The sequence below is a fragment of the Pezoporus occidentalis genome, unplaced genomic scaffold (genome assembly GCF_034315485.1).
Source record: "Pezoporus occidentalis ecotype Australia unplaced genomic scaffold, CSIRO_AGI_Poc_V1 ctg54, whole genome shotgun sequence".
NCBI classification, from domain to species: Eukaryota; Metazoa; Chordata; class Aves; order Psittaciformes; family Psittacidae; genus Pezoporus; species Pezoporus occidentalis.
Window position 1 is genome coordinate 4,608,566 of NW_026915877.1, and position 14,082 is coordinate 4,622,647.

At 41.8% G+C, this 14,082-nt stretch overlaps 1 protein-coding gene across 6 annotated transcripts in view; it reads left to right on the plus strand.

Annotated features, from left to right (window-relative positions):
- Positions 1–14,082, plus strand: part of GALNT13 (polypeptide N-acetylgalactosaminyltransferase 13) — a 152,447-nt gene that overhangs the window by 124,757 nt on the left and 13,608 nt on the right. For 5 of the 6 annotated variants that reach the window (XM_062637803.1, XM_062637807.1, XM_062637808.1 and 2 more), the window contains exons 11-12: positions 1,535–1,633; positions 13,382–13,516. In XM_062637803.1, coding sequence (XP_062493787.1) covers positions 1,535–1,633; positions 13,382–13,516 — 234 coding nt within the window. Of the gene's footprint in view, positions 1–1,534; positions 1,634–2,706; positions 2,853–13,381; positions 13,517–14,082 lie in introns of those variants that run through there. The other variant, XM_062637809.1, reaches the window with a different exon arrangement.

Genomic DNA, 14,082 nt, shown 5'->3' on the forward strand with positions numbered 1-14,082 from the left:
ACATGTCTCTAAAGAGGGGCCATTTGTTTTAAAAGCAGTGGTGAAAACCAGCGGTGTGTTTATCAGCTGGTGCCTGAGGTCTGAACCCCTGGGTGGATGAGCCAGCTGCACATGCCAACAGCCCTTCTCCTAATTTTGGCAGCTCTTGGAGGATTGAGCAATTAAGATCATGAGCCTCCAAGAGGTTACACACCAGCACAAGGTAGTGCCACTCCTTTCTGTGTTATTAACAGCCTTAGAGCAGGTTAAGAAGTGACCAAGTGAGCTTTGCTGAGCTGCTCTGCCCCATCGTCGTTAATCAGATTTCACTCTCATTTTCCTTGGCAAGCCCAGTCTGGTGGCATTAGTTTAGTGCTGACAGCTGGGCCTGCTGAGCCTCTGTCCTGGGTGCAGCTGTAGCATGGAGCATCACAGATGACTGAGAGTTGTACTAAGTGCCACTGAGAACTCTCAAAATACAGGGCTTCCTGACAGTTTTACGGATGGAGTGCGGGACCCTGAGGTGTGTTTTTGCTTTGCACACATTTGTAAGAAAATCAGCCTGTGCTGTTGAGAGTGAGGAGAAGCCAGGGAAGCTGTGTTTGTAAAGCTCTGCTGACAGGTGCATGAGGAGGGTTAAGAAAAATAATATTAAATGCAGATGTGTTACAGACTTAAAGCACACACCATCGCGGAGGCTGCAAGGTTGGAGAGCTTCAGGGAGATTGTGGTATCTCCTGCTTCTCCTCTCCTACAAGGCTGGAATTGGTTGATTGCTTTTATACCCAGCCATTTTCCTGGATAAACACATATTCTAAAAATAACATTTAAAGCAGCGATGCTCTGGTATTTACCCTGCTGCTCCTCATTGCTTCTTGCTCTGATGTTTTTTGGTTGCAATTGCATGAGCTGAGCATCACTGGAAGGAACTCGTTGTGCACTTCATCACAGGCAACCTGCTTGTAATGCTGCCTTCCTCCCAGCTGCATCAGAACAACTGGTGTGGAAATGCTCTGTTTAACCAGAGATGTTCACTAGGTGTGTTTGTTCTTTCTGAGAATGAATAGATTCATTTATTTAAAAACTTCTAAAAAGCATGCAATTAGTCACAAACCTTTCCAATGGCCTCTGCTCTGAATGAATCAGATGGCCACTGCTGTTCATACTCAGTTTTTCTCTCTCACAAGAGTCAGCCCTGCTAGAAGGAAATAAAAGTGTGTATTGCAGGCAAGGACATGATAATTTTGTGTTGTTTAGAAGTAAAAGTGTATTATATTTGTTAAAAAAACAATGCAAGGCATTGGATGAGATTTGCCTAGGATGCTGTTCATACTTACACTTAATATGTAATTTAAAATCTCATTGTATTCTTTCTAATTATTTTCTTTTTCTTTTGGGAGTGTGACATATTTACAGATTGCAAGTTAAAATATATTTGTATAGTCAAGTGCATGGATAATGGACTTCCTTCTACAGCACCGTGATCTTTTCTGCACAAATGTGACATTTGCAGGCATTTTTTTTCAAGGAACGCTTAATCTCTTTCTTTCTCCAGATCAGGAATGTTGAAACCAACCAGTGTTTAGACAACATGGGCCGCAAGGAAAATGAAAAAGTGGGCATTTTCAACTGCCACGGCATGGGAGGAAATCAGGTAAAATTAAGAAAAAAATAAAAAGCAGTGTTATTTGTGGCAGCATTTCCTCCTGGGGACCCTCTGGTTTTGCCCCCTGATGAAATGGGAATCCGTCAGGAATCTACAGTTAATGCACCTCAAATGTGGGCATGTTGGGTCACTATAAGAAAAACTAGCAGCAATTAGCAATCATATTAAGAAAAGTCCCAGAATGTTTGAGATTTAGAAATTAAGAGTTTTAGGAGTACTTGGCCATTTTTTCAAGTAATAGCTGCATATTTTGAGAACGTATCACTGCATAACAGTAGGTCCAGTGGAGTATCCACGTGAATATATTGAATATATTCCTGCTGTTTAGAGTGTGGAGAAATGCATTTGAAGTTTCAGATACTAACATTAGAAGATTTGATCATGAATTTTAATCTGTTTTATGGCATTGCGGGGTGGGGGGGAATCTTTTTTAAGATGAAAGGGATGAGAATATACGTGACTTATGGGTGAATTCATCTGTTTCTAAAATGCGTATGTGAAAAATAAACATAGTGCATTCATGCAAGCTGAGGTTTTGTCATTAATGGAAATTCAAATAGTGGGGGCGTGGAGTATTTCACTTGTGTCTTGTGTATGTTTGAAAGGGAGTGAAGAGGTAAATGGCAGTCATGTAGCTCATTGTACTGCTGATGACTGTACCTGTTCTCCTTATAAATAACAGTAAACTTTGCATATTCTACGCCTTGGATTCAAATTAGCAGAGGTGATTCATTTGGGTTTAGTTGAGTTTTGCAATGTAAACTTGTAGTTAAGGGACTTTTACCCAGGGAGGCTGTAGTGTGCAGCATCAAGACAGGAAGCCTGCGGCACTGAGCAGTGCATGGCTGCTGACCACTCTTTTTGCTTTTCCTTCAGAAAACCCTTCTCTTCTTCTTCCCCTTAGTTCTGACAGCTTTCTCAAATTAAAGACTCCAGCTCCTATCATTCAGCTTCTGATACATCCCAGAGCAGAGGGCTGTTCTTGCCTTCACACACTGCAGTTTTAAAAGCCTTAGAGGTCCCTCAGCAGGACCTTATATTTGTGCTGGCTTCTCTTCCAGGAAGGTCTTTTGACCATGTACCGATTGAATAATGCTTGATGAGGGTGGCATTTCCTAGTGCCACATCTGCTAAAAAGAGATGAGAGGAGGCAGGACTTTAGACCGAGCTCGCGTATTTCTTCTAGAGTTAAGGTTGTCCATGATATTTATCCCAAACATTACCGTCTTTCTAAATTTGACTTAGGAGACGGAAGTGTTAGCATTTTAATCAGACTGCATATGATCAAGGTTGAAGATTCTCTTTATGCCTTGGGTGTTTGGTATGTTTCCCTTTCTTTCTGCACATTGGTAGGAAAACCCTTCTCTGTCTGTTGAAAGAGAAGGGAAAATCTTAGATGACCGTTAGGTCTCCAAACCTCAGTTCCTCCTAAGTATCAGGTTTGAAGTTAGGACTGTAAAGATAAAGATAGATGGATTGTGAGTGTGTATATGGGCTATTTATCCTATAGAAACCCTAATTACTGAAAATACAAACATTCTTTCTGAGCTTTCTAAAGCCAGTATATTTCATATCTAAAGAAATTTTGGCTCCAGTCTGCTTTATACACCTCATATCAGCCAGAAACCACAGATGAATCTGTGGTGTGCACTTTCAGGGTGAAGAGGCTCTTCTTCTCTGTATTTGCATGAGCAAAGAGCAGTATGTCTCATCTGGTGGACATCTTGCTAGGAAAACCTGACCAACATACAGAATGTTATTCATCCTTTAGTGTTCATACACAGCTCCCATTAAAAGTTATCTTTATTAAATTCTCTTCTAATGAGAAATTAGAACTGAGCGAAGGCATGTAAATGCTGGGGGCGGGGAAATGGGGAGGCTGTGTGGTTACAGAAATAGCTGAAGAACAAAACTATTAAATGAAAATGAAGCGAGAATAATACCTTGCTCATTACAGTCGAGTGCGATGCATGGGTGCGATCTGCCTTGAGGCAGGGCTAAATAGCTCACAGCTAACAAAGTGTTTTAAAGACCAGAGGATTGTTTTAAAGGACTTAAGGATAATGAGACTGTAAAAATACTAATTTCTTTTAAGAATTAAGGAAAATGAAATACTTTAACAGAGTCCCTTCATGTGAAAATTGTTTTCAGAGTATAAAACTGTGGAGGATTTGCTGCTATGTTGGTATGGGCATTTCAGATTATCCTTATTTGGTTATTAATGATGTTTGAAATAAAAAACAATCTTAGAACTGTTTTCTTCGCTTTATATGGAGGGGGAAAATGCAAAGCCTGTCCTTGGATCAGGTACAGTGGGGATATGGCTCTAGGGGCTAGAATACCACGTCTGTGCATCTCCTGAGGTCTGGGCAGAATGTGAACTTGCTTCAAGAACGATCTTTTTCAGGAGGAAGGTACCTGATTAAAGAAAGCAGTGACTACATCCAGATCATGGGAAAACAGCTACTATATTCAGCCTCAGACAGAGGGGACTGACCCATCAATCTCATGCCTTTTTTCTCCACAGCTGACTTGAGGTTTTGTAGCATTTTAAAGGAAACCTGTTCCTTTCTATGGCCTGGTAGAGGGTGACACAGTCATCTGGTTTCCCTGCCTACAGTCATCCTGAGGGGTATACCTCAAGGGCTTTGTGTTACCATAGGAATGTCATCTGTTACTGTGGTTATTGGGAGTGTCTTCACAGCAGTAATCAAATTGTGTGATCTCACACAGGCGAGAGAGGGATATTATTAAAAAGAATGGCTGGGGAATTGTACAGGTTCACAATTGCACCGCAGGTCAGCAGCTGCTCTCCTCCTGGCTGCCCGCGCAACAGGTTCTGTTTAGCACCTTGTGCCTTTTCTCCTCTTGGGAGCTTCAGCTGTCCTAGAGATGAACCTGTTTTTTTGTCAGAAAAAATATCACCAGGGAAGTAACAAGGACCCTTTCTTGTGCTGTGCAAATCCCTGAAAAGGGTCCTGCGGGGCTCCCTGCTCAGCTGGTGTGTCCCACAGTCCTGGTGTCTGTGCTATCACATGCTGCCACCTGCTTCTCTATTTCGTTGCATTGTGCCCAAGGGAGCAGCCATGAAACGTCTGGAGGGGTAAAGCATTTTTTTATCAGTATGTGAATCAGCTCCATTGTCAGAGTGTGTGTCCTGTGTGTCCTCAGCAAAGCTAACTGGAAGCCTTAGAGTAACAAAATCAAGAGCTGAAAAGGGCTGCCTTTCTTTCTGAGATGCTTCACAGAATCACAGAATGTCTGGTTTGGAAAGGACCTTAAAGGTCATCCAGTTCCAACCCCCCTGCCATGGGTAGGGACACCTTCCACTAGACCAGGTTGCTCAAAGCCTAGTTCAACCTGGCCTTGAATAATGCCAGGGATGGGGCAGCCACAGCTTCTCTGGCAACCTGTGCCAGGGCCTCACCACCCTCACAGGGAAGAGCTTCTTCCTGATATTTAAATCTAAATGCTTTCTTTGTCAATTTAAATCCATTCCCTCTTGTCCTGTCTCTACCTGCCCTTGTAAAAAGTCCCTCTTCAGCTCTCTTGTGGCCCCTTTAAGCACTGGAAGCTGCTCTGAGGTCTCCCCAGAGCTGCCTTCTTCTCCAAGCTGAACAAGCCCAGCTCTCTCAGCCTGTCTCAGAGGTGCTCCAGCCCTTGAGGCATCTTTGTGGCTCTCCTCTGGACTTGTGCCAACAGCCCCATTTCCTTAATTTGGGGGCCCCAGAGTGGGATGCTCTGCAGGATGCTCTGCATTTATCCTCTGGATAAATATTGTGGTGTTTTTTCCATACTGATAAGAACAGTGAGGTATAAGCACTAGTGTGGCTGTGACCATGTGACAATTTCTCAGCATCCTGCACAGCAACAGCAGCTCTGCAGCTCCTGCTCAGTGTCCCAGTGGGCACTTGGAATTCCAAGCAAACGTGCTAATCTGGGGGATTTTTGTAGTTTTACAGCCTGTATTGGTTTGCTGAGCATAAGGGCTGAGCTGGCAAGTGGAAGAAACATGCTTCATGTAAAACCTTCCCCCAGGTGGCATGGGGCTCTGGTCCTCAATTACCAGGTGCCTAGGCTGTCAGCATCATGTGCGCATGGCAGCTCTGCATGGGAGAAGGATTTTTTGGAAGGAACATTGTTTTCCCAACAGGATGAGAAGTGTTTTTGTCAAGATTCATTTTAAATGAATGTACAATTGCGTCAGCTGGGATTTTTCTGGGTATGAGCTTACCCGGGGCAGGGGGAGATCGGAACGAACGTGTTGTTCTATATGTTTAAGTAAATGTGCAAGGGGAACATTACTTCCTTCTGGCGATGTTTTATACAGAAGGTTCAGACTCAGTACTCACTGGCAGCTCAAAAAGCCAGCACACACAATAAGGCTTGTTAGAGGGTTGTTTTTTCCCCAGTTAGCTCCAAATAATGGGTCTTTCAGAAACTGTTCTATTTCATAGTTGCAATTTTTTCCTATTCACAGTAAATGCATATGTCTTCAAATGCCTTTTTGAATAGGAGCACTTTCTGTGTAGCAGTATATAGAAAAATAATTTATAAACTCTCGGTCTGTAAGGATTTATTGGTATGCTGTGATAATTTGCTTACTGCTGGGAATGGATGGGAATATGAGGTGTCTGACTCATGAGATGCTTCTGTAATGGAAGGCCGTTACTAAGTCATCTAAAAGCATTTTATGTACAAAATTGAATAGAACAAAGCCTTTAGTTTAGTGACAATTAGACATTTATCCATGCAAATGATGCAAGTTCCACACAGAAAGAGGAGTTGCACAGTAGTTGTGCAGCTGATCCCAACCCAATAATCTCCTTGGAGAGCTCACTGGGTGAGGAAACACAGCACCCATTACAGACTGTATAAGTTTAGTACTGCAATTTTAATAATTGTAGTACCTTAGGTAAATGCTAGGTTTTGTAACGGGTTGTCCAAAACTTAGACCTTCTTTGCTCTTTCTGCCTGTTTCACCTTTACAATCTCCTGTTTTCCTTGACTTGGCTTTCTCTGCAGTTTTTCATCTAAACAGACCCATTATGAATGAAACTAGTTATTGCTTATATTTTCTTAGTCCACTTTGCTGCTATATGATTCCCATTGTAAGCTTTGCATCATTGTTTTGGACTAAGGTGATAAACCTTTGGGGTGGGAACTGTCTTTAATATTCTGGATTTGCTCAGGAGGTAGCACAATGGAGCCCTCAGTGATCTTCAGCACTGTTATGATAACTGTGATTAATGGGGAACAAAGGAGCCATGTCTGCATGTTAAATAGCAGTATCTTTCATTTAGCAGATGTAGAAGTAGAATAATGTCTTCTTTTTAGAGACCATGGAAAGATGGAATTGCTGCTTCTTTACGCTGTTAGAAATAGTCACCAGGGAATGCAGGAAGACAAGCACTGGATGTGTAACATTCACAGTAAGGAAGTCTGGGTGGATAAAATGCAGAATCTGAGTGTTTGAGTGGTACCTGCTAACACGTGTGAATTTGGCACGGCATTGTGAGATCCTGGAAGCAACAACAACTTTGTGTTGCAGATGTGTATATAACCATCATTTATGAAGTGACAGCTATCTGAAAAAGTAATTAATCCTTCCCCAAACTAACACAGACACCACCCCCACCCCCCCAAAAAACACGAGCCCAAAACAAAACACGCACACAAAACCCTCCACAATCCCTATCTGTGGAGAAAAAACAAACATTTTTTTTTCATTTTCTGTTCAAAATGCTGAATGCACCTAGAAGCCTTACAGAATAACACCGGTTTTGAGAAGGACAAAGGATTCTGTTGGTGGAGCACAAAGGTTTGAGTAGTGAGAAGGTGTGCTTGCTGTCAGCAAAAGGGGTGATGCCAGCATATTTCCCAGTGTCGTTTTCTGAACATGATAAAACCAAGTTCCTAAACAACCCTTGGAAACCTTGCTAAACACCAGTGTTTCCTGCAGATTCCCACAGTTGGTACTGTACATCTTCCCAGTAGATGCTGCCAACCAGGTTTTGTTTTTTAATTTTTTTGTTATTTTAAGTTTTAGTTTTTCCTCTTCCTCTCTCCCTTTTCTTTCTCTTCTCTTTTCTCTTCCTCTTTTGTTTTCACTGAAGTCCCGTTTCTGCCCTTTCTCCCCTTTCCCTTTCATTTTCTTTTCTTATATTTTATTTTTATTATGCTTACCATTTACTATAGTTCCGACTACTGACTTCGGTCTTCTGTGATAGCTGGTGGTAATTACAGTGTTCCTCTGGATTACGGTGAATCACTCTAAATTATAATGTTTTTCTCCTTGGGGCTGAGCACCAGGGTAAGGGAATTCTTGGCAGTGGTGGTTAGAGGTTGAGGCAATGGCAGAACAAGTTTCATATGAACTTCCCAAAATGCAAAAGTCAGCTCTGGCTCGGCAGCACCTCTGCTGTTCAGTGATGACTGTGGGATGGGGTGAGTTGAGTTCATGGCATTAATGAGTTTGGCATAACCTCTTTCTTAAAAATAAATCCGATCCCTGCTTCCAGAATGGCTGCAGGGAAACCCCTGAGCTCTTCAGGGGCTTGGAACTGGGCATGTCTTACAGGTTACCCAGTAAACTGAAAGTTAACCCTTGACTGGAGTTAATATCCGCCTGGTGGGTTTGTTTGGTTTTAGTTTAAAAATCTTCCTTCAGGGCAAAAAAGGAAGCTGTTAGAGTAGTGAAAACTAAAACCTGTTCTATAAATTATCTGGAACTAAAGCAGAGCTGGATACATCCAACCCCAAAGGCTCTGGATGAAGGACTGCATCTTTGAAGGACTCTTACAGATACTGCTGATCTCTATCCATTCCTGTCAATGGCTGGAGGCTGCAGGAGCTTTGGCAGAAGTGAGGAAAGCATATGTGCATTTCTTTCTTTTCATATGATTAGATCGCATACTGCACAAGTAGGAATGAAAATCAGATACTTTTTTTTAATTCTACTCCTAAAGAGCTGTTCTTTGTAGAGTGGTGTACTGGAACTGGGCGTTTTTTCCTGCAAAGAGTTAGTGTGGTGATTCTCTGATACAGGATAGACTTGCCTGTCAAACACCAGTCTTCCAAATGTCCTCTTTGATGAAGACACAGAAACTGCCTGCTGGAGCTGTGGTGTGCCTTTCCCACATGGCTGTTCTGCATTTGTTGTGGGGCCAAAACACTGAAGGTATAGTTATTAGCTAATCAATTTACTGGAAGAAGTTCTTCACTGCAAGGGTGCTGAGGCCCTGGCACAGGTTGCCCAGAGAAGCTGTGGCTGCCCCATCCCTGGCAGTGTTCATGGCCAGGTTGGACAGGGCTTTGAGCAACCTGGTCTAGTGGAAGGTGTCCCTGCCTGTGGCAGTGGAGTGGAACTAGATGAGCTTTAAGGTCCCTTCCAGCTCAAATCATTCTACGATTTTATGATTCTATGATTCATAAAATAAGTTACAGTCCAGGAAAAAGATAAAATAAATTGGTGTTGGTGGGTCTGTAAGCCATAGAGAATACCTTGTGTCTGTGAATGTGCTGATGTTCCCCTGAAGCTTCTCACTTAGTGTTAGACTTCAGGCTTTGCCACCAGCCAGGCGATTAACTTAGTGTGTTGCCCAGGCCATGGGGAGCCAGGCTGTGCTCCCCACTGCTGTTCACTGGGGAGGTCCATGAACCAGCCCAAAATGTGGGTGCTTATGGCACCAGAAGACTGAACTCCTGCTCAGAAAGTCCTTTCCTGTCTTGCACGGAATGTGTAGTGTGAAATGTACTATTTAATTAGCTATAAAATGCAACGTGTTCCTCACTATTTTTAAATGACATCAATATAATTATATATATAATTAATGTGGATGGTAGCAAAATGCTAGCCTGATAATTTTACATCATCTTAATTAGCATTAATTTTTCTTTCTTTAGATGGTGTGTTTTTCAAACGCTTTTTCTGTAATTGTCAATTAGACATCAGACATCAGACGTCATACACGTCAGACAACACTTTTTCAAAAGATATAATGGAACAGGGTATTGCAATTATTGAACATGAGAGGAAAAAGAAATATGCAAATCAAAATACATTTCAAAATATAAGTATTTGCTTTTTATAAAACACAGAAGAAAACATCTCTCTGAGGCTGAAAACATGTCTCTGAGGGTAGAAGAAAATGGCTGATGCAAATGCTTAGTGTCGAAAAACACAAATAAGTTGAAAATTTAAGTTAGAAGTTGCTTCAGAATAAATAGTAATAGATAAATCTCCTAATAATGAGCACAGAAAAAGTTTAAATAGCTGTACAATGTCTTCATTGAGTGATTTTTTTGAAGCCAAACTGATACTTTGAGTGAGACATACGTTGTGCTACACATTATACCAGTGATTTTCAGATTATTAGATTATTTGGGCATGTTTCTTGTTCCAGATAGAGCATGAATAGTTGAATAATTTGTTTGTAAAACCCTCAGATTTCAGTTTAGTCCAGAACATAGGCTGCTCTTGTAGCTCTCTTGAAGAAACTTCACAACTGATCCTGACTTTTTTCTTGTTTTTTTGACCTTATGTACTTCTCTGAACTTGACCTGATGTGCTAATAACAGCTCATCTGATGATGGATGTGGTTTTGAACAACCTGATCTAGTTGAAGATGTCCCTGCTTATTGCAGGGGGGTTGGACTGGATGACCTTCAAAGGTTCATTCCAACCCAAACTATTCCATGATTCTATGTTAATGTGTCAGACCTCTACAAACCAAACCAGTAATCAGCCTTCTAAGTGTAGACTTTTTTCATCAGTGTTTGGGTTTTACTTACTAGGGACAAGTAGCATCTTACTGTAAAAAAAGTAAAAATAGGTAAATTGGAAAACCCACAGATTCGGGGTACAGACTGGAACTTGGGAAATGTTTGTGTGACAGCTTGTATGAATTGAAAGTTTGAAAAATCTGCCTCTACTGCCATGGATTTAACCTACTCCAGTAGCTGTGAATGCTTTAGTCCTTGCTGAGATTTGCCAGAGTTGGGCACAGTTAGAGCTGCTTTTCAAAATTACCCCTGTATCTGTTCCTTAGTCAGCCCTTGGCCTACATTCCCTTCTCTAAATACTTCCAGAATGTAACTGGATGAGCTAGTGCATATGCAGAATTTCCAGCACCTTGGCTGAGGTTATATAGGTTTTTAAAGGCTCTGGGACTTGCTTTTGTGCACAGAAAAGTGGGGAAGGGAAACAGAAAATATCCATGTGAAGAAAAGGTGGCATTTTTTGAGGTGGTATGGTCTCATTTCACTCCCTTCCAAAAGGCTGGTGTACTTTGGAGTGTGATAGCTGCAGAACAGTGGCAGGTTGGTATTTCGAAGTCTTTCTTTCCACTGGAGAAAAAGTCCAAGTATTGGCCAATGGCCAAGCGTTTTTTAAGGCAAAGCAATACATTGAGACCCTCAGATTTGATCTCAGTGATTTAACACTGGAGGAATAAATGCAATGAGCAGCTGGTGCTTTGCTGACATTTGGATCCCAGATTTTCACCCATGCAAGGGGTTGGTGAGTGTTGAATAAGAAATATGGAAAATGGAAAGACGACTGATCCTGGGAGCTCTTGCTCTCCCTTGTGGCTTTGATTTGGACCTACCTGCTCCACTGCCACCTTGGCATGCTACTTTCAAATTCCATGGAAGGTTTATCTGAACCTCCAACTTCCAAACCCTTGCCTTTATTCTCAGCATATAGGTTTAAGAATAACATGGGGAGAATTTCCTTTAGTAGCACACCACTGCCAAGCATCGTATTTCCAAGTGATGAGGTATGTCCCGCCCTCTGCTTAATTCACTGAAAAAGTTCCATTTGCTGCTTGATTTGAGTCTTATTCCTTGAGTACAATTCAGTGTTTCACTGGAAGTCTTGATGGATAGACATCCCCTGGGGCACTGTGTTATTTGTGGTTCAGATCTTGGCCCTGGCTCTTTGAATTATACTGTAGTCCTTTTACAAGAGGTATAGGTTGTATAGGAACTCTGAAAGCACCAAGTATGGTATGTGTATGTTCACAAGCTGTAGTTGTCTGTGCTTTTATTATATGGCTCTGTTAATTTAAGCATTGCCACCTAAGTGAGTATTTTGTATATTTTTGACAGCAAAAGACAATTTCTCCATTGCAGTTATATAGATATAGATTTTTTACCAATCAAAACCCGAATAGGACATAATAATTCTATCACTTGCCATGGTCTTGACATTATTTAATTAGCTGCAGCCTTTCTCCCATGTCCCATTTCCACCCCAGTGGTACTGCAGCCCCATGGCTCTAACAGCAGAGCAGATGCTCTTTGTAATTGAATGGTGGGTGCTGGTGGCTCTGCTCTCTGGTCTCCTTCATTTATTATGAAAATAATTCACTTTTTTTCTAAGAAAAGGAAAGCACAAAGCAATGCAGACCAAAGGCTGTTTCCTAAGGTCATTCAAGAGCTTTTATGGTAGGGCCAGCAACATTATGAAGTACGCAAATGGTGGTTTAGGAGCAGGGAGATGATTCCTTTGTGTAATTTTATGTAAATACTTGCATTTATCTACCAGCTTCCTTCATTTCCTCCCCCTTCCTCTGTGTTTTCTACATTTTCATCCCTCTCTAGGCAGCATACTTTGCTCCTTGTGTTGCTCACGAGGAGCACGCAGGAGAGCTGGCTGGAGACCCCGCAGTGGATTAGACTTAGCATGGAAGTTCAGTCAATATTCTTTAGCACTCCTTCAGATTCCAAACCCACCCACAAAATGTTGAGATCTGGTTGAGCATTGTTCCACATCAGCCAGATGGATCCTTGTGTTAGCGTCGAGACAAACACATAACCACCGGAATGGTTATATGAGGTGCCTTATTGAGGCGCCGGGAACCAGGGGGACGCACCCAAATCTGGTTCCGATTCCCGTTACATCGCGTTCGCAATTTATACACTAAAAATTTCGTAACTAATACATATTCAACACAGATTACATCATTAACTAATACATATGCATCAAAGATTGCTACATCAGTTTATTACGACATCAGCCTCTTCTGCGCTTGCATCGCCCCCTCTGGTGGTCGTCCTGATGAAGTAAGGAGTCTTCCTCAGATGAAGTAAGAAGTCTTCCTCAGGACCTTTTCCTTACTTGGATATATCCCAATCCTTGTGTGGATGCTAGCACTTTCTTATCAGCTTCTGGTATGCTCTTCTGGCTACCTTATGCATAGGTTCCATCTGGGTATAGTCTCCAGTACATACCTTTCTAAATCCACCCATACACATATCACTTGCTCCAGGACCTTGATGATGCTGCCCCAGGAGCTCAGCCGGAACTGCATCCATATGGATCTTTAACAATATTGGTACATAAACTTAAGGTTGATAGTAGGAGGAAGAATTACTTTAGAAAGATTGGAATCTTCCAGTGATGGGCTTGATTTATCCATCATTAAGATTTATGAAATTTCTCCTGAAGATACTGATCACAATTACATACTTAAATAGTATTCCCAGGAGGTAAAATTGAGTGCATGCTGGGGTGATTCCTGGGCTTGGTCCCATAAAATTGTTTTTCCTCAACACAGTATTCCTTCTCTTACATACAGCAGACATTCATTAGTGGAGAAACTTGCATGAAACTTGTGAAATCCAAGGCACCACTTCAGTGTTTGGAGAAGAAAGTAGTTCTGCTCCACTGGAGTGATCAGCAGTTAGAACTTTTGCTGACTCTTTGTCACTTCAATGGTTCTCTGTTTCCAGGTCTTTTCTTACACTGCTGACAAAGAGATCCGCACAGACGACTTGTGCCTGGACGTCTCAAGGCTGAATGGCCCTGTCATCATGCTGAAGTGCCACCACATGAGGGGGAACCAGCTCTGGGAGTACGATGCTGAGGTACCCATGGCTTACGCTGTTGCACCCACATTCATCAGGGCAGAGCTGGGAATTTATTCTTAGAAGAGCATGGCTGTATCCTGAGGAGCCTGGGAATGACATGGTGGACCGATGCAATGGGGTCTCCTGCCATATCACAGGGTTAGGGGTGCAAAGTAATTCAGCTGACCACTGGGTTTTAAATGGTGTTTCCTCAAAATGTCATTTTTTGAGGGGTGAAAAAGTCAATTATTGTTTAGAAAAGCTTATTTCTAGTAGCTAGCATTGTCTTGCATTCTTGTAAACTTTAAGTATTTCGCATTTTTATATAAATGATGTAAAAAACAAGATTTATTTCTTTTTTAGTTAAAGTTTTTCTGGTTTCTTTCTTCTGGCTTTTCAAGATTATTTACTCTGCATTTAAATTGTGTTTAATAATTCTCTGTGCTTATTATCAGTCACTTCTTTAGGTTGTCACTACCATGGGATGGGAGGTGGCTTCTTCTGGGTTTTGAGAGGGAGTGCAGTTTCAAGAAATCTGGTGGCTTACGTGAGGTGGCTTGCAAAATGAATACAAAATATGTGTA